At 38.7% G+C, this 20,027-nt stretch overlaps 1 protein-coding gene across 7 annotated transcripts in view; it reads right to left on the reverse strand.

The window, feature by feature from the left end:
• Positions 1 to 20,027, reverse strand: part of Slco1a4 (solute carrier organic anion transporter family, member 1a4) — a 50,847-nt gene that overhangs the window by 26,519 nt on the left and 4,301 nt on the right. For 4 of the 7 annotated variants that reach the window (XR_003956207.1, XR_003956206.1, NM_001355577.1 and 1 more), the window contains 4 exons: positions 13,453 to 13,562; positions 9,302 to 9,443; positions 7,572 to 7,704; positions 2,665 to 2,771 (listed from right to left, as the gene is read on the reverse strand). Coding sequence is in view for 5 of the 7 variants with exons in the window: in NM_001355577.1 (NP_001342506.1) it covers positions 2,665 to 2,771; positions 7,572 to 7,704; positions 9,302 to 9,443; positions 13,453 to 13,512 (442 nt within the window). In the remaining 2 variants the exon portion in view is untranslated. Of the gene's footprint in view, positions 1 to 2,664; positions 2,772 to 7,571; positions 7,705 to 9,301; positions 9,444 to 13,452; positions 13,567 to 15,805; positions 16,485 to 20,027 lie in introns of those variants that run through there. The other 3 variants (XM_011241584.2, XM_011241585.2, XM_011241586.3) reach the window with 2 other exon arrangements.

Consider the following 20,027-nt stretch of genomic DNA (forward strand, 5'->3'; position numbering starts at 1 on the left):
GTGTAGAGGTTACTTTCTCACATTGTAAGCATGTTTATATGCCCTGTGTGAAGATATATCACTGTCCATCCTTGCCTATCTAAGGCAGTCTGTGACTGGGTAAAATTAAAATGTGATGGCTAAAGCAAAGACAGGAAGTAGAAAGTGGAAATTCTGGAAGAAGATAGAAATGCTCAAAAAGAGAATTCCTCACACAGACTCAGAGGAAGTCAGATGTATGAAACTGAGGAGAGGTAACTAACCAGCCATGCGGCAGACATAGAGTAGAATAAACAGGGGAAAATATCTGAAAAGCTAGTTGGGGAACAAGCCAGGCTAAGGCCAAAAGCATTGTTAATAAAAAATCATCCTCAGTCAGAAAATGGGACTGATATAGAACAGTGCACACAACTTCATCACACTGCTGTGCTTAGAAGGTTTCTGTGGCTGGGAGCTTCAGACATGGCTGCATTTTGACTCTCAAGTTAATTTGATCTCCACAGATTTCCTGAGTGCAGTGACAGTCCAAATTTTGGAGACTACTGAATTTTCTGGGAAATGAAAATCCAGCATAAAATGGAAATGTTCTGACCTGAGGTCATTCTGCTGAGTCACCTCTAGACCAAATATTCGTTCAGGAAATGTATTGGGTTTTTTACCATATGTGACTTTAAAAACGCTTTGTAAAATGTATATGCAAATGTGTACACCTTCATGCGTATGTGTGCATCACATGTGTGCAGATGCCCAGAGAGCCGGAAAAGGGCACCCACTTCCTTAGAACTGGACTTACAGTTGCTGTGAGCACCCTGATATCAGTGCTAGAACCAAAGCCTGCCCTCTGTGTGAGTACTGTGGTGGTTTGAGTAGAAATGCCTCCCCGAGGCTCGGGTATTAAATTCTTAGTCTCCTGTTGGTGGTGCTGTTTGGGAAAGTTTAAGAAGAATGCCACTAGAGACAGACTTTAAGAGCTAAAAGCTCTGCTTCTAGACTGCTCTATTGCTGCTCTATTCTAATAGCTGAGATGTGAGTTCTGAGCTTCCTGTTCTGCCTACCATACCTCCCTGCCATGATTGCTTCTCATCCCTCTAAGTCCCCTAAGTGGGTGACTTAAGACCATCAGAAGCACCAGATATTCACACTATGATTCATAACAGCAGGAAAATTACAGTTATAAAGTAGCAAGAAAATATTTTTATAGTACGGGTCAGCACAACATAAGGGACTATATTAAAGGTCTCCAGCATTGGGAATGTGAAGAATCTCTGATCTAGAATTATAAACAGAGCATGAACTCTTCCTTTTCTAAGTTCCTTTCATCATGATGTTTATCAGAGTAAAATACAAGCAGTAATACACGGAGAAGGAACTGATACAAGGAGTACATTTACACAGAGTTTTGCTGTGTCTGTGAAGGCTCATCCAGAGAGAGGCCATCATGGCTCTGACATAATCAATGGGCAAATTTGTTGATACACTTATGAGAGTTACATCATTGAGCAGTACTGAGAGGTTAAGAAGTGGGTATATTTGGAGAAAGTTGGTCATCGGGGTTGTTGCATGGTCACAAACATTATATGCTATCACTTCCTGTATCTTGTTGTCTATTCTTCCTGCCCACCAAGAAGTAAAGACAGTGTCAGCCAATGCTCACGCCACCATGTTACTCTGTCCATAACCATGGGGTCATGTGGTCACAGGCTGACCTCTGAAGCTGTGAGGAAAAACAAAGGTTTCCTCCCATGAGTTCTTATCCTGGATTTGAATCACAGTTAATGTAACTAGTAGAGCATAAGAATGAACTTGGGCCAGTATCACAGGGCCTGGGCCAAGAGGAAATAAAGGAAGCACCACTGTTTAGTTGAAATCCCTAATAATATCTCTGTTAATGAGGAAAAGGGAGACTAAACAGCACGTTCCTGGGTAAGGAAGGAACTTGGTACAAAGCACAGATCCAGGTAAGCTTCTTTCTGGCTGTATTTTCTATTTGTATAATCACTGTGATGGATAGTTTTTGTCAACTTGATACAAATTTAGACATACTGGAGAAGAAGAAATATCAACGGAGGAATTGCCTCCATCATATTGGTCTGTGGGCATGTCTACGATGCATTTTACTTCTTGGCTAAGAGATGTGAGATGAGGTAGACTCATGCGAGTGGTAACACTACAAGGCAGGTGGGCCTAAGCTGCGTGACAGATACAGCTGAACAAACTAGAGAAGCAAGCTAGGATGCAGCATTTCCCAGTGGTCTCTGCTTTGCTCTGTACCTACAAGTTCCTGTCTTGGCTTCCCTCATGGTAGACTGTAATTGGTAAACTAGATAAACTCTTTCTTCTTGGAGTTGCTTTTAGTCAATATCTTATTATAGCAACAGAAAACCAAACTAGACCAACCACATATATGAATGACATATTGTATCTAAATTCATTCTTCTAAATCATTTTCTTTTATGACTAACTCTACAATGTTGCCTAAGAAACAAAGGATTCTTAATAAGTATATTCAGACTCAGGAGGGAGAGCATGCTAGATTATTAGACATCTCCCTTTCATGAAAAGGGAAATAAATTTTGTTCATTTGTCTTACATGTCTACTAAATCCAGTGCCATATTAAAGCCCTTCATAAAAGAGCATTTTGTTTTCATGTCTGTCACCCAAAAGAATTAAAAGCACAACTCCACCTGTTGGGTCTTGCGTTGGCTTTAAGGTCTGTGTTCTGTTTTCCGTACACACAAAGCTATTTGAGGACAAGTTGCTTGTAGGTAAAATTGTTGTTTCATATTCATATCTGTGTGGACACAGGAAACATTCACTGTGAATAACTGACTGCAAAGAGAGCATCTGAAGATTACTAACTTCTGCTTTCCTGAAGACAAGTTGTTGAGAGCCAGTAAAGACAATTCCACAATAGTCAGTCTAATAATTAAGATTCCTATGTCGTGGCAAGCTAGATGATATAGCAGGTAAAGTACTTGGGACAAAATCCTAATGACCTCAGTTTAATGCTTGGAACCCCCATGAGCACACATGCACAAACACACACACACACACATACAGAAGCACACACACACATACAGAAGCACACACACACACACACACACACACACACACACACACACACATACATACATGTAGGTACACAAATAAACAAGTAAGCAAATAAATAATTGAAAACACTAAACTGGCCAGGGAGCTCCAGATGTAAATTCCAGAGCTGCATAAAATTGATGTGGTGGCCCATGCCTGCCACCAATGCACTTGAAAGGTGAATATATCAGAACCAGAAACACACAGCCACATTCAGCTGTACAGCAAGCTTGAGACTAGCCTGGGATGTATTTTAACTTTTCTCAAAAAAATAAAACAATCAAACAAAAACAATTGAATAAAACTAATATCATCGAAAGAGATTGATAATGAAAAGAAAACCTGAGACTTATTTATATTTAGCATTCAAGTTCCTCCATGTAGGTAACATAGCTTTCAAATTTTCTAATGTCAGCTTCCTGTGATTTCTAAATGAATCTTTCCTAGAAATAATTGATGTGAGAAAAAAAGAACAAAAAATAAGAAAGAATGAGGCACAAAAATCTTTAGAGAGATACAAACAATACAAAACAAGACATGTGGTCTGGGCTTTCTGAGCTGTGTCCTTGTCCTTCCTTTCTGAGAATTCAAACAGTTGTTCTTTCATATGTTCAATAACTCTGACAGAAGAAAACTCTACATTTTATAACTAGATGTGACAGAATCCATCACCTAACAACAGTGTCATAGAACTAAAAGTGCCAATAAAAAGTGGACATTTAACATGAGCACATCAACAAGGATCATTGTCATAGAAAGAAAATAACAAAATGTAAACATAGAGGAAAACGTGTTTTTCTAGTCTCTTTCCATTAGAGAGTATGCTGGATAATCATTTCTTAGATTAAAGATAACCAGAGGAAGACATGGACTACTGAACTCAGCATTAGTATGGAGCTATAGTTACCAATATTATAACTCCTATGCTACACGATATAGCACCGAAGTCAGAATAACTCTCCCTTAGAGCAACTGCCTGAACATTCCAACAGTTGTTGTCAGTGAATTTGTGGAGACAATTCTCTGTCTGTCTTTCCATGATCCCATCAGGATAGGTCAGCCTCAAAGAATTATCACCTTTTAGTAGAAGCTGAGAAAACACAGTAAGAGCACAATATTTCTTGACATTGATTTGAATGGAATAGAAAGTAAAAAATATAATTTTTAAACTACATTCACAAATTTTCAGTTCCCTTCAAAATCACCCAAGAAGATCAAATAACCTTCATTTGGTTCATTGTCCACTTAAAATTCAGTTGTTCATTCAAGAGCCAGTTATCCCCCCAGTTATCTCCCCAGTTATCCCCCCAGTTATTCCCCCAGTTACCCCCCAGTTGGCATTAAAAGAGCAATAAAGGGTTCAGAATGAAATGGGGGGGGAGACAATTTCCTCAAATAAAGTGATATAGATATAAAGATGTAGTTCAGTTGGTCGCTGGGATCTGGCAAGCACCAATCCAGGATTTGATCCTGAGCAATCAATAAAATTAGACATGATGGGAAATGCCTGAAATCCCAGCACTCAGGGGATGAAGGCCAGAGAATCAGAAGTTAATGATTATTTTTAACTATAGAGAGATTTTTGGGACAGCCATGGACTACATGGGACTGTTTCAAACAAAGAAAAACACACAAAAAATAGGCTTGTGAGATACAAGATGCCTTCATGGTAGCACCACTTGTGTGCAAGTCGATCACCTAGATTCTGTGTCATTTCCCAGAGGGTAAGGGGACAAAATAGAATTTTTAGAGTTGTTTCGTGCCCTCATCTGGAATTATATACACTGCCACTGCTACCACAACATATACAAACAAAATATCTAAAAGTTAAAGAAAAATAAAAACTGTAGATGAGAAACTGTAAATGTTGTCAACTGAAACCCAATACTATATTGAGACTGGGATGTGGATGTGTGAATGGCCACTGAACCAGGTCAGGGAAACATGACTATCATGCTGCACAGAGCAACCTGGTACATTCCAGGCCTCCATGAAAGATTGCAAGAAGAGACTCCCAATGAAGGACCCAGATGGGCACACAAGGCAAAGTCTAAAGCGACAATGAAGGTGCACATCAGGATAGCTAGATCCTCAGGCTTGCCCTCCATCTCTCCACGTGGAAATGCTCACAGGTGCAAAAGGAACCACACAGGCACACTAAGGACATGGATGTCAAAAAGGACAGTCAATACATTTCCAAAACCTGTGCAAACTGTCGTCTTTCCACTCTCTTCTGGCTGGTAACCAAGTTGCTACCCATATGACAATAACAGAGAATTTCTTCCGAGATACACAAGCTATACAGGTTTCAGAGAAAACTGAATGTTCAGTCACCTACTGAATTAGCCTTATGAAAAAGACAAAAGACTCTCATTAACCAAGTCTATACATATATACAGAATTTCCAGGTAGCCTTTGATTGTTATTTTCTCTGAGATATGAACAGATAGCCAAGGCCATCATGGGAAGACTCTATTACAGTAAAGTCAAAAACAAACAAAAGCTACACTTGAAGGAGACAATGGTGACAAAAGGAGAGAGTCACATAGGAAAAGTTGTTGAATTTTTGACAAAATAATATGTTCCCCCTGAAGAGATAGCTAAGGTAGAGATGTGTCCTTGCCAACAAAATTTCATAGATATGACAAGCCCATTCAAGAGTTTGGATGACAACGTTAAATCTCCCAGGAAGCACCAAGGAGATAAGAAGACACAAAGTTAGAAAATGAAGATGGCAAAATATGAATAAAACATAGGGTGCCATTGCCCAAATAGCAGCTGCAGAAGAAGGAGGGAACTGAGCAGGGGAAGGATATATTATGGAGGAGAAAGAGTACAAGAAACTTCACATAATGTCCTGAGAGCAGGCATCTGATAGAGCTGGCAAAGAACTTATACCAATACCTATCAAGTTTAGACTGTGGAACTAAAAGCTAAAAGAAGAGGAGGAATAAAAAGAGGAGGAAGAAGGAGGAGGAGGAGAAGAAGAAAACGGGCACAGGAATTAGAATGCTAATTCTGATTCCAAAATCCACAAACTTTCCAACAAAATCCTTAAATTGTGTGAGGATTTTTTTTTTTTTTGGCACAGAATGAAGATTGGGAGAATAAACAGCAAAACATGGGTTAAGATGTTCCTCCAGTGAATGATTAAGAGCAAGAAAGAGGAAAAGCAGGGTAGTTGTTACAACTCATTCTTGGAATAGCAACACTCAGAATTCTGAAGCAAGGGTTTCAGCAAGCATTTGTGGTAAACCTGAGCTACATAATAAATTTCAGGCAAGCCTGAGCTACAGTGTAAGACCATGTTTTCTAAAAAGTAATCAAAATGGGACTACAGAGATGGTTCAGTGGCTAAGGGCTCTTTCTTGAAGTTGATCTTGGTTCATTTTCCAGCAGCCACATGGGTAGTCAACAACCATCTGTAAATCTAGTTACAAGGGTCCAACACCCTCTTCTCATCTCTGTGTGTACAAGACATGTAGCATATATATATATACATATACATATGTACAGATAAAACACACATGTAAAATAGATAAAATCTTAAAAGGAAAGAAATAAGAAAGAATGAATGAAGAAAGGGAGGCAGGGGGAAGAAGTAGATGAGGGAAAGAAGAAAAATAAATTCATGAGGAAAATCATGATGAAGAATTCCAAGGAGATGGCACTGAGATGACCTCTAAGTTTGTAGTTCACAAGCAGGAGGGGTTTAGGAAACAACAGCAAGAGGTATCCCCAGGAAAACGGTGTATGTGCTGAGAGATGTCCACTCTGCCAGTTGGTGAGGGACTTGCCTAATATTCAAAGATACAAACAAAAACAATCAAATAGAAAACAATGAGCCTAAGTACTAAATGCAAGCTTTAAAAACTTAGTTCTATAACAAAAATAGCATGGTTCTACAGTAGGAGATGTTTTTAATTGTGTCAATGTAAATAGCAACTTTTTATATCATTTAACACTAAAGTATTTAAAACTAACAAAACACTCAGGCAAATGAAAGAAAAAAACTGAAAGCTGTCCTGTGTCCTCAGAAATCAGGAAATGAGGCAAGAAATAACTCATCATAACTTCAATTTGACATTTTTTGTGTAAGTTGCTTTAGTAAATATGAAAATGATCAGCCTTTACATTAATTTTTTTTTGGTGGCCGATGATTATGTCATATGGTAGACATCTTGCAACCAACATATATATCTAAATAGTCCTCAGGAAAGACTCAGCACATGAATTAGCAGAATCTGAGAATTTGTTCATGTGTTTCAACTTCATGAAAGAGTTGCCTCAAGTCCCCACTTCACAAATAGACTAATTGGAACGCTAAATGGACCTGAGGCCACAAGATTCATAAATCATACTGCAGACCAAAGACTTTAATTTCTGAATTAGACTTCTATATTTTGGGGTAGCACTGTTCCTCCCCAAGAGGAAATTCTGAGCCTCATTTCCTGTAGGTGAAAGTTGAACTGAGAATGACATCAAAGAGTAGAATACTCACCTGCCCATGAGGAAATGAGGTATCGATATTAAGAAACACCCCAGGCCCATAACTGCACATCCTACACCAATCATGATAGGCCTGTGCAGTTTTGTTCCGAAGTAACTCACGAATATAATCAACAGAAGATTTCCTGAAAGAGGGGAGTGAGAATGCTTGTTGTAGTAAAGCATTAGCAACTCTCAGTCTTGCCAGGCGTGGTGGCACACACCTTTAATCCCAGCACTCGGGAGGCAGAGGCAGGCGGATTTCTGAGTTTGAGGCCAGCCTGGTCTACAAAGTGAGTTCCAGGACACCCAGGGCTACACAGAGAAACCCTGTCTCGAAAAAAACAAAAACAAAAACAAAAAAACAAAAACAAAAACAAACAAGCAACTCTCAGTCAACAGCCTCACTAACATTTAGATTCTATGGTTCATTGTTTCACCACCACATTAAGAAAACAGGGATGGGTGCTTAAGGTATTTTATAAAAATTTTTTAATATGTAAAGAAATTGGGATTTTGACAGAAGGATCTCTACCATCCTGGAGTATATTAAAGTCTCTACTCACTATGCTGCCCTTGTGATTTGATACAAAAGCAGATGTAGGCCTGCATGTCACCCCTGATCTCTCATGCTTGCTCAATGTAGATTCAAATGGGTTCATGTTTTTAAACATACTATTTAAAAACACCTTTGTTGCTCAGCATGGCCTCGCTGGATGCCTGCTTCTGTTGTCACTTCTTTCCTTAGACCAGATAATACTGTTCAGAATCCTGATGCTCCAACCACGACTTATCCAACTAAGATCTACATTGTGAGAGTCAAAAAGTCAAACCAAAAATTCAACTTTTTGTTTAATAGAAAGCTTCATTTCAAAAAAGGATTTCTTTTTTCAGTGTTTGAGAGTTGAAAGAACATGTGGGACATGGTAGCACAGAGCCTCTGTCCACAGCTTCTAGAAGGCCAGGAGAGGAAGACTGCAATATCAAAGTCAGTCTGGACTACAGAGTGAGGTGAGGACCAGCATGGGCAACTTAGTGAGCACTTTCTTTGCTATTTTGATTTGAATACATTAAAGACAATTTTACCTGAAAGAAAGTAAAAACTATGAATAAACTCGACAGTAACTTGCACAGAAAATTGTCAAGCTGAAATTATGTTGAGTTTTTTCTTGCCTCATTTCTTAATTTCTGGGGACAGTTTTCAGTTTTTTCCATCTTTTACACTTTGTACTGTCTTATCCCAGGTTATGACAGCAAATGAGGAGTTGGAGTTCATCCACTCTTCTTAAGAATTGTGTCTGACAAAACTCAAACACAGGGAAGATTCCCCATATTCCCTAATGACTAGAAGTGGAGAGCCATCAACCTCACAAACACAGATGTGGGAGAGAATCATTTCTCTCTCCTTGGGAACATAAATTCACCCAGGTTGCCACAGCCACCTTCTAAATGGGCCACAAAAATTTCTTACCTTTTCTTTGAATTATCAAATGATAGAATTCAATATTAATACTCTAAATCTGCTCGATTCCTGGGGGTGGGGGGGGGAGATATTGTCAGAGTATGTGGCAATAATTATTAGCTGATATCATGAGAATATTTAAATGAGTCGCTTCTTCACAGCAAACCAGGCTACCAATCAATTTCAGAAAGCATGGATCTCAGTCAGATTAAATGATCTAATGTAAGAAATAAGGAGAAATCATCAACATATAAAAATAGGTAAACATAAAAGTAACTCACCTATCTCAAAGCTCCCATTGATAAGCCCAACTACAGACGTGGGGATACCGAATTGTCTCTCTATTTGAGTGAGCATGGAATTCATGTAAGTTCCTGATAGTGATTTGGATACATATGCACATGTTAATGCCAACAGAAATGCCTAGGAAAAAATGCATAAGAAAAAAAATGGGAAATTTGTTTTCTGATTATGTATCTGTCATCTAATGATCAAAAAGTGCCACCCAAGACTGACGATTGTATCCAACATAGATAGCCCTTGAACATGCCAGAAACTTTAAAGTGTAATCTCTCCTCTGCTATGCTGTCCTTGCTCTAGACATGCAGTTGGAATAGCTGGGTAGCAGTTGTGTTGTTGATAGGTATGGCTTTGCTCATTTATCAGTGTACCTCATTGATACAGAAAGATATGGAGTTGTTCTCTGTAAGACACGGGTATTGATGGGGCTTCAACACTATACTGTTATCTGCAGGGCAAGTGTTGTCCTGTTAAGGAAGGGAAGGGAGAGAACACAGAACTACACCAAGGCATTGTGTCTGCAACAAGTCTGCTGTGTTTCTTCCTCACTCACTATTCTCTGTATCACTTTATCTCAGCAGTCCAAGTGGTGTTCATGGCTATAAATCCAAGGCAGAACATTTTTGGGGTCTTTTAGGTTCAGGATAAAGGTTGGCTACATATTTAATTTATAATTTGTTAGATTAGTATCTTCTGTTTGTGAATTTGTTATCACAGCCACCATTTAATTTGGATAATTCTTAGAAACATATGCAGAAAAGAGTAAGGATTGGGGAATGAGAAACGCAGCTCAGTACAGTTCAAAGGTACAGACATTTGTCTTCTAATTCCAAATGCTGTTTCAGAGATGTTCTCTGCCCCCACTGTGAATCTTTCAGAGGATGAGACTGAGAACTGATAATTTTCTCATGAGTTTTATATTTCAGATCTTATATTTAAAAGTGAGATCTAAATTTAAAAAAAAAGAACAGAATTGGGACAATTTATTATTATTTGTTTTGATAAAAAAAAGCTAAATAGTGAGCCCACTGGTATTTGTCAGAAGTATTTGGTTCTGCAGAAAGAAAATAAACCTGTAGATATGCACATTAAGGTCTACTATTACAAAACATTGGTATTTATGAAGCTAATACTACTGACTTTTAAACTCAGAACTCTAGAGTTTGTAGCAACATCTTTTAAAGCAGTCTATTCCTGCTTTCTAAGGGAGTTTTACTTTATATATTTTTCTTTCGTCATGTATTTATTTGTATTTGTTTATATGCGTACATTTGTGTGGAATTAGTTCATGTATGTATATGTACATGGGGAGACCAGAAGACAACTTCAAATGTAATTCCTCAAGAATTATACTGGTTTTTCCATTTAAATAGGCACTCTTATTGGCCAGTAACTCACCCAGGAGGCAAAGCTGGCTCATTAATGAGCCCAGAGTATCTGCCTGGATCCACCTCTCCATGCTGAAATTATACTCATATGTCACCATGCCTAGTTTTTATGTAGACTTTGAGGACTGAAGAAGGCTCTCTTGCTTCCTAAGCAAGTACTTTGTTGATCAAGGTATCTTCCAGCCCCCTTTAGGAGTTTTTCTTCCTTTCCTTTAAGAGTTTATATGATTAAATTTACTTTTTGGTAATTTCATACATAGATGGTATATTTGGGTTACTATCTTCTCTCTCTCTCTTTTCTCCTGTCTTCCCTATTAATACCCAAATTGCTAGCAGTACTTTTTTAAAGTTTATGAGTTTTTGTTTGGTTTTTATGAGTTAGCTTAACATGGGCTATCTGTGTAGCCGCTAGATTATAACTAAGCATTTGTACTTGGTAAGGTCACCAGTGTGTGCATGGCTGAAGGCCTTAAAGGCCATGATTTCCCCTGTCCTGGAAGACTTTCCTCTCTCTCTCTCTCTCTCTCTCTCTCTCTCTCCCTCCCTCCCTCCCTCCCTCCCTCCCTCCCTCCCTCCCTCCCTCCCTCTCTCTCTCTTTCTTTCTTTCTCGCTTCCTTTTTCTCTTTCTTTCTTTCTTTCTTTCTTTCTTTCTTTCTTTCTTTCTTTCTTTCTTTCTTTCTTTCTTTCTTTCTCGCTTCCTTTTTCTCTTTCTCTCTTCCTTTTTCTCTTTCTTTCTTTCTTTCTTTCTTTCTTTCTTTCTTTCTTTCTTTCTTTCTTCCTTCCTTCCTTCCTTCCTTCCTTCCTTCCTTCCTTCCTTCTTTCCCTCCTCCCTTCCTTTCTTTTTCCCTCATTAATTAAGTTATTTATTCATGTTACATCCAGATCCCAATGTGCCCCTCTCCTCCCATTCCTCCACTCACAAAGCCCCTCTCGCCCTCCTGTTGCCCTTTTTCTCTAACAAGAGGCTTTTCCTTGGTACCAACCCAGCCTGGCACATCAAGTCACTGCAGGACTTGGCATATCATCTCCCACTTGATGCTAGAGAAGGTAGCCCAGTTAGGAGAACATGATGGACAAATAGGCAAAAGAGTCAGGGACAGCGCATGCTGCTGGGTAACCCACATGAAGACCAAGCTGCACATCTGCTACATATGTACAGGTCCAGCCTATGCTTTCTATGTTATTGGTTCAGTCTCTAGGAGCCCCCAATGATCCACATTATTTGATTCTGTTAGTCTTCTTGTGAAGTTCCTATCACATCCGGTCTCATATTCCTTCCCCCAAGTCTTTCACAAAACTCCCTGTGCTGAATCTAATTGTTGGCTCTAGGTCTCTGCATCTGTTTCAGTCAGCTGCTGGCTGGAGCCTCTTAGAGGAAGTTATGTTAGGCTCCTGTCTGCAAGCATAACAGAGTATCATCAATAGTGTCAGAGATTGATTCTTTCCTATGGGATGAGTCTCAATTTGGGCCAGTCATTGGTTGGCCATTCCCTCATTCTCTGCTCTATATTTGTCCCTGCACTTCTTGTAATCAGGACAAGTTTTGGGTAGATTTCATGGGTAGTTTGGTGTCCTTATTCCTCCACTAGTAATCCTGCCTGGTTACAGGAGGTGGTCACTTTAGGCTCCATATGCCCCACTGCTAGGAGTCTCAGCTAGAGTTACCCTCATAGACTCTATGTAGCCTCTTTTATATTAATGCATGATTCTACTACATGTGAATAAAGGTAAAATGAGCATTTGATAGGATGACTTAGGTGGCAGAAGCTTAGAGAAGAATGATGAGAACTCTGGAGAAACTGGCCAGTGCTCAAATTTCTTGGGTTAGTGTAAGCTCACATTTGGTGATGTAAACATGCTTTTGGGTCTATAAGAACAATAGTTGTATGTAAAATACTGAAAATCACTAAAGAAGCTAATAGAATCATTTGGGGTTTTTTGGTTTTTTGAGACAGGGTTTCTCTGTGTAGCCCTGGCTGTCCTGGAACTCACTTTGTAGACCAGGCTGGACTCAAACTCAGAAATCCACCTGCCTCTGATTTGTTTTCTTTAAATAGTCATTGTTATATTGCCATCGCTTGAAGAACATTTATCTAGGTCATAAAGCCAACTTTACATATTAATCAACAGAATACTTCTATTAGGAAACTGTGTCCTAGCTGTGGTCCCTGATTTTATGTGAAGAACCCCTGAAGGCTGAGCACTAGATTGACCTGTGACCTCATTCTAAATTCCACCACAACATAATACCATCTAAGACATTTTAAATTCCACTATTCTTTAAGACCCTCTAAAGCAGTGGTTCTTAATGTTCTTAATGCTCATGACTTTTTAAATTTAGTTCCTTGTGTTGTGTTGACCCCAACCATAAAATTATTTTTGTTACGACTTCATAATTGTAATTTTGATAGTGTTATAAACTATAATATAAATATCCTTGGGTTTTGATAGTTTTAGGTGAACCCTTTGAAAGAGTCATTTGATCTGTTCAAAGAGTTATGGACCACATGTTGGGAACCCCTGTTCTAAATTACTTTGATAAATTTTCCTGGTTGAATAATCATGACTAAACATCTATAAATAGAAAATCAACCTCTTAAAGGGAAGAAATTAACAACATATTTGGTAAGTGGCTTTTGTGTTGGAATATTTCATGCAAACTGAATAATATTACAAGTACTTTCACTGATTGTTTGCAAAGGCTTCCATGAGTATATGCATGCATACATAGAAACAATACATACCTTGATCTTGGAAAAGCATCTGACCCCATGGGTTGCAACCTCTTTCTCAGATTTTCCCATGTTGTTCTTCTGATTGTCTCCAAATGTCTATTCTTTGAACAGTCTTACTTCTGTCTTTCCAAGAAAGCAGACAGTTATTAATTAAACGATTTACTGAACTGTAATAAGTCATTCTTTTTTTATTACATATTTTCCTCGATTACATTTCCAATGCTATCCCAAAAGTCCCCCATACCCTCCCCCCCCCCCAGTAATAAGTCATTCTTAAAAACAAAACAAAATAAGAAACAAAATAAAACAACAAACAACCCAACCTCTCTTAGGGCTAGGGTGCTTTATTCAGAGTTTTGGCTGTTATAGTGAAATACCAGAATCAAAAGCAAGTAAGAAGGAAGAGGGTTTATGCTAATTTACAGTTCTATATCTCAGTTCATTACTAAGGGAAGTCAGGGCAGGAACTCAAGCTAGCAACTTTGATGTAACAGCCAATGGGGAGGCCATGGAGGAACCTTGCTTCCTGCTTTGATCCTTAAGACAATCTCAGCCTGCTTATTTACACAACCCAAAATGAGTTAATCCCATTCACAGTGATCTAGGCCCTCCCACATCAAACATCAATCAAGTTAATGGGTAGATCATTAGTCAATCTCATTGGAACACTTTCTCAATTGAGATTTCCACTTTACAAATGACTCTAGCCTATATAGAGTTGGTAAAGAATTGTCTAGCACAGGTGGATCACTGGGTAAAAAGTGATTGAGTATCTTAGTTTGAATTCTTAGTCACCAAGCAAAAATCTGGGCTTCTCTGCAATAGCCTGTAACCTCAACACTGGGAGGACCCAGGCAACAGAACCATACTAGTGTGCCAACCTGCTATGTTCTTGCCTTCAGGCCTCTATAATATGCACATGTATGGGGCCAGAAAGCCACTTGACTTGGGCAGACAGTCCCTTAGCAAGAGTGTGTTTGAGTGTCAAGGATCACCCTTGATACCCGGGTACTGAAGTGGGATACAGAATTGGCAGGGCCAAAAGCTGATGGCTTTCGGCAATTAACTCTCTCTTGCTATTGTGGGGCCAGAGCTGGTGACATCTGGCAATTGACTCTTGCTCATAGCAGCAGGAGAATAGGAAAATAAACTTAGTTACTCAGGGGCTACTTTGTATACAGGCAGGCTTGAAGCTCATGAACTCTTCATGAACCAGAGAGAAAGGAAAAGAAACAGAGAAAGTCAGTGTGCACACATGACATGCACACATGTACACTGGATGCAGCAGAGAGGGCTTCTTCACCACTTTATGTTTGTTCTCAGTTTCTGTACCCTCTCAGACAGAAGTTCTCTATCTAAATAAATTTCCTCAGAGCTATAAAAGTGATTATAATAAACACAGGCAAAATCATTACAGCAAAATAATCATTACATGGTTTTCTAAGCAATTTTATGTTACATAAGTTCAAAGTAAGTTTAAAGCAATGGTTCATGTCATGAGTCAATAAAGTTTAAGAAGTTATAGCAGAATTGTTTACATGCCTTTCTCTTAAGAGTCATATCTGACTAAACATTCCTAACTATTTTCTAGCTCCACAAGTTCATTATAAGTTTAGAGCAGTAGTTTTTAATGTCACAAGTTAGGGAGGTTTTGTCAAGAGAGGTCATCAGCCTGGTATCTAATTTTACTTTTGAAGTCTTGTATAAATAAAATAGTCAATCATTTACTGTCTACCCTTGTGCCCATAATAAATTGCTCATTCTGAGTTTACGACCTTCAGTTACTGAGATTAGTGGCTTCATTCCTAACCTAGAAGGACTGCTTCCTTGATCATAAATTTGTTCCAAACCCATTTTCTTGGTATTATCTTGTGACATGGAAGTCTATTTGCAGCTTTTTTCCCCCAGGGGGCTAAAACTGCTTGAATCAATTCAGCAATTCTATGAGAGTCTTATCAGGAATTAGGAAAGCATCAATTTGTTTAAACAGCATTATTACACGAAAGTTCATACTCATACCAATTCTGCAGCAAATCTGCACAGCAGAGCGGGTATGGACCCAGGAAACAAACTAGGCTATGTCAGATATTTGAGGGAGCATGGAAAGCCTATCAGCAAGGGTCAATCCTGGGATGATGTCCCTGGGGTCCTTGCCTCACAGAGCATACCCATCACAGCCATGCAAAATGGTGGGGCCATCTCCAGGAAGCTCAATTGCATGGCACAATCTACCCTGCATGACTTCTCTGCTTAGATATGTCCAAACCCTGAAAATATTATCCTGAGACTAGCAGGAGTTAGTACTCTTCCCTCCTTCTCTGGACCTGAATCTCCAGGCACATGTAGCCTATACAACCCTTACCTCTGTATCCTTGATGTAGTCACATAGTCTAGTGGCCAAATTCTAGGTTTAACTTCCTCTCTTCTTGTAAGGACATTTCCAGCAAGCACCTGCAATTCCTCATCATACAAGTAAAGCATCCCTAGCACCTTGTCACCAGCCAATAGTGTACATTCACCCTATCCCTAACTATTCCTCAAGGTCTATATAGATCTTTTTACTCCCCAATAAAGATGATCTGTTTCTCTGAAAACTGTCTCTGAGAAGGCTACCCCCCCCCCAGCCTGGCACTCATGCCAGTTGAGATCATGTTGGACCTACCCTCTTGACCATGCTTTATTCCTTCAATTAGAGCTGCCTGGCACTCATGCCAGTTGAGATCATGTGGGACCCACGCTCTCAACCATGCTTTAGTCCTTCAATTAGAGCCTGCCTACTCTAAGGCCAGAAGCAGAATCCAGGGCAGCCGCTGCTCCAGCTCCCCCATGGATTCAACAGGACCTATTGTTTGAGCAGGGAAGGGTGAATGACGCCCTTTCCCTCCTCTGCCTTTGGCATCAGCTCAAAATCCTAAGTATCCTTGAGAGCTGGTAGTCTATCTTTTCCTCCTCTGTTTTTGGTTTGTACTATTATATTTGGTTCAGAAACACTGAAAGGCCAACGGAAGCTTTCTGGCCAAGGCATTCTCTAGTATTAGGTGAAGGTCCCTAAATCAAAAACTTCCTGTATTTTTTTTCTCAAAAAAAAAAAGATGAAAAACAAACAAACAAAAAGAAACAAAACCAGAAATGGCAACACAGTGGCCAGTAAATACCACGAGGGTGGTAGTTAGAACTCTTAAAATTTGCAAGCAGGCTGATGTCTTGGGGCTGTTGGAGAGTCCCCTGACTGCTCTCAGGCTGCAGGCAGGTTCTTCTTTGGGACAGTAGTTTCCTTTCCATTTCTATCATGGGGATCACATAAATAAATAAATAAATAAATAAATAAATAAATAAATAAATCCTACTAACAAAAAACAAAGCAAAGACCTCTCAGATTAGGAAAATACGGGCCTTCTTAAAATCCCCCAAAATGAAGCTCACCACAAAAAGCCACATGGCCTCTCAGCCCCATGGATTTTCCCCTCTCCCCCAGTTAACAACCCTGCACTCTGCAGGACTCCATTTCAAAAGTACATGAACCACATCTCCAAGTTGTGACTTTCCCCTTCCTTTTCTCTACCAAAGCTTCACTTTTCACAACTCTGAAAAAAAATGGAGGAAATGCCACATAAATCCTTGGTTTCCTAGCCCCATCCCAAAGCAGAGAAAATTCTAATTAATCTCCCAGTTAGCTCCACCACTCCCCTCTCTACTCATGGCTCTGCCAAGAGTCTCGATTTTCAGCTATTCCCAATTAATGCCCACCCCACCAGGGCTGGACTCCCCCAAAGACAGATCACCAGTTTAAACAGGCAGGTTTTCCACAGTTCAGCCAGCAGGGTGTTGCAGCTGAGTGCACCTCAGCCAGCTACAAGACAGTCTCTGGCTCACAAGACCACACGTCTGGCCCCACCCACACCCTCCACCGACAGCTATCTTCTTTTCTTGGTCTACTTTCAAGAGGTTAAGAAACGAACAACAAAAAAAAAAGTATTGGCTGACAGTGGTTGGGTGGGCCTTGCCTCCAGCATCTCCTCCCCCAAACCAGACATGAATGGGGGAGGAATAGAAAGGATCTTCCCAAGTGCTCACTGCCGAGTTAAACTCTCTGAGCAGACTGAAGCAAACATTGCTTAGCAGCTTTTCAGCTTAAGGACCACAGAGCTGCAAGTCCTGAATTATAAAAATAATGGGTGGAGTTTTGCTCCAAAATCTGCAGCTTATGATGACTTAGCTTGGAACAATGCCACTTGTCCAAAACTTAGAATTTTTGTGTTGCCTCCTTTGAATTCCCACCCCCACCCTAATAGCAGAAGTAACTGATTGCCAATGTTCCCTTCATGGGGCATATTGTCAGACAAAGCTACAACCCACTATCAGATTAACCAGTCAAAAGGTAAGTTATGTATCTCAAAACTTACAAGCTGATTTGGATTTAAGTAGTTGAAGAAAATTATCAGCTGAGGCTAAAAGAGAATTGACTCTGAATAAAAATAAATTGCAGGAGACATAGATGGATTGACTCAATTGTGATCTGGTTGTTTTGTCTCCTGAAACTTATGGTTATGCTCTATGTCTTTATTCTTAAAAGCTATTTTATCTTAATGTCACAAAACCACAATTGGGAAATTTTAAACTTCTTTAGCACTTTTAAAAGATTTGCAACATTGGAAAGATGGTTAATCAATGATTTAAATTATACTGTATCTCCTTTTAGACTAAGAGAGCAACACATCACAATATATTACTTCGGTATAGATTTTTGGGTGGTGATGATAGGAATCCAGAGGTATTTGCTACAACATACTATATAAAGTTCAGAACAATGGAGCTCTGATAGCATCATAGTCACAAGCTAAGGATTTTTAAGTTTCCTTTGGCTGTCTTTTGAGTATAGACTCAAAAATGTTAAATTGATACACACCCAGTCTCCTGGATAGAAGGAAAAAAAAAGCCGCTGTTTGATGAATTTCAGTCAAACTAAAGAATGTTGATGCTATAAATTCAAAACAATTTCCCAAGGTTCTACTGTAACACAAAGGTCGGAATCTATTGCCTTCTCTACAACGTACATTTCAATACACTTAGAATCCATGTAAGCCACAGAAAATCATCTTGGCTCCAACTCTCCCAGGTAAAGGGTACTATAGATTATTAATCTGTAGAAATTCTATGCATCAACAACTATAGATTTAGGTCTTTCTTTAAGAAAAGATTGAATAGTACTGATGCTAATTTGATCAATATACTTTGTTTAATATAAAAATAACATTTTACCATTTGGAACTAAAAGGACTAGTGTCCATGTAACTAGCTAATACTTTACCTTTTTTTCAAATGCAGTCTATAATTACTAGATTAATAAACATGCAGAATTATGATTGGTAAAGGCTGCCAAGATACTAATCTATTTTATATTGCTTTTGAGAAAATCCCTGTAGGCATGCCTTCATAAATAAGCTTGCTTCTGGTATCAGTCAACCTAGCTAAAGTCTATGATCTTAAAAGGCACCATTTAACAGAAATAAAATGTAAACTATGCATAATTTTATGTCTTCAAGTAACCAGATTAAAAGCTAACAAAATAGGAGAAAGTCACTTTAGTACATTTCTTTTTTTTATTTACCAATATATATCTAACATTCAATATGGAATATTGAATAATATTTCAATATGGAATATGTACAACCACTAATACAGAGATATTTTGTTCTCCTTTATTTTGTTTATATTATTTAGTCTTTAATTAATATAATAGAATTGAGACATTCATTTGAGCCAGTTTATTTTACACAGACAATCTGTTACTGAGTATGACAAAAATATAGTATATTGGTATCATGTTATCTCTTGCAATATATGGAATTTTTCTAATAACTAATGCTGCCTATGACACATTCTAATACTTTGCAATGTCCAAACAGATGGATTTTCTTCATGGAAATGAAGTTAATTCTGGATACTTAATTTCTAAAGTTTCTGAGGTTTTTTTTTTTTTTTTTTTGCAGTAAATTTTAAAGGGTCATCAAGAAACATCACTATTCTCCACAACATTGTCTCTTTAATAGACCTCTCTGTGCTTCTCTATACAGGCCACATAGGTCAGCATAGGTTTCATGCTCAGCTACACTAAGGAGGTGGGATAAATGATGCTTTATTTAATTCAAAATTTCTTGAATGTTAATGAGAAAGATAACTCAGCTGCTAAAAAGTACCAGATTTTGGAAAGGACTGGTAAATTAAGCCAGCTTTTACCTTAAGGACGTGTTAAGAAATGTGTGGAAGTTTTTCTTTTGTTTCAAAAAAAAAAACAAAAGCAAAAAACTGTGGCTTCAAAACTAATAAAAGTTAGATTCAGAGAGGAAAGACCTCCTGGAAATATTGGCTGTAGACATGAAGAAATAATAGACAAACAGGAAAGCATATTATGTACATGCTGTTTCCTCTATGTGGGAACAATGGAAGAGATCAGCTGAGACATGAATGTCTCTGTGTAGCCAGCAAATCTCTTTGGCTACCTGTTCTTCATGACATTATGATATGCCATTGTTCCATATGGCATGGATGAAAATTTATATTACAGTCTGGTCGTGCAGTCCCAG

The sequence above is a fragment of the Mus musculus genome, chromosome 6, assembly GCF_000001635.26.
Source record: "Mus musculus strain C57BL/6J chromosome 6, GRCm38.p6 C57BL/6J".
NCBI lineage: Eukaryota > Metazoa > Chordata > Mammalia > Rodentia > Muridae > Mus > Mus musculus.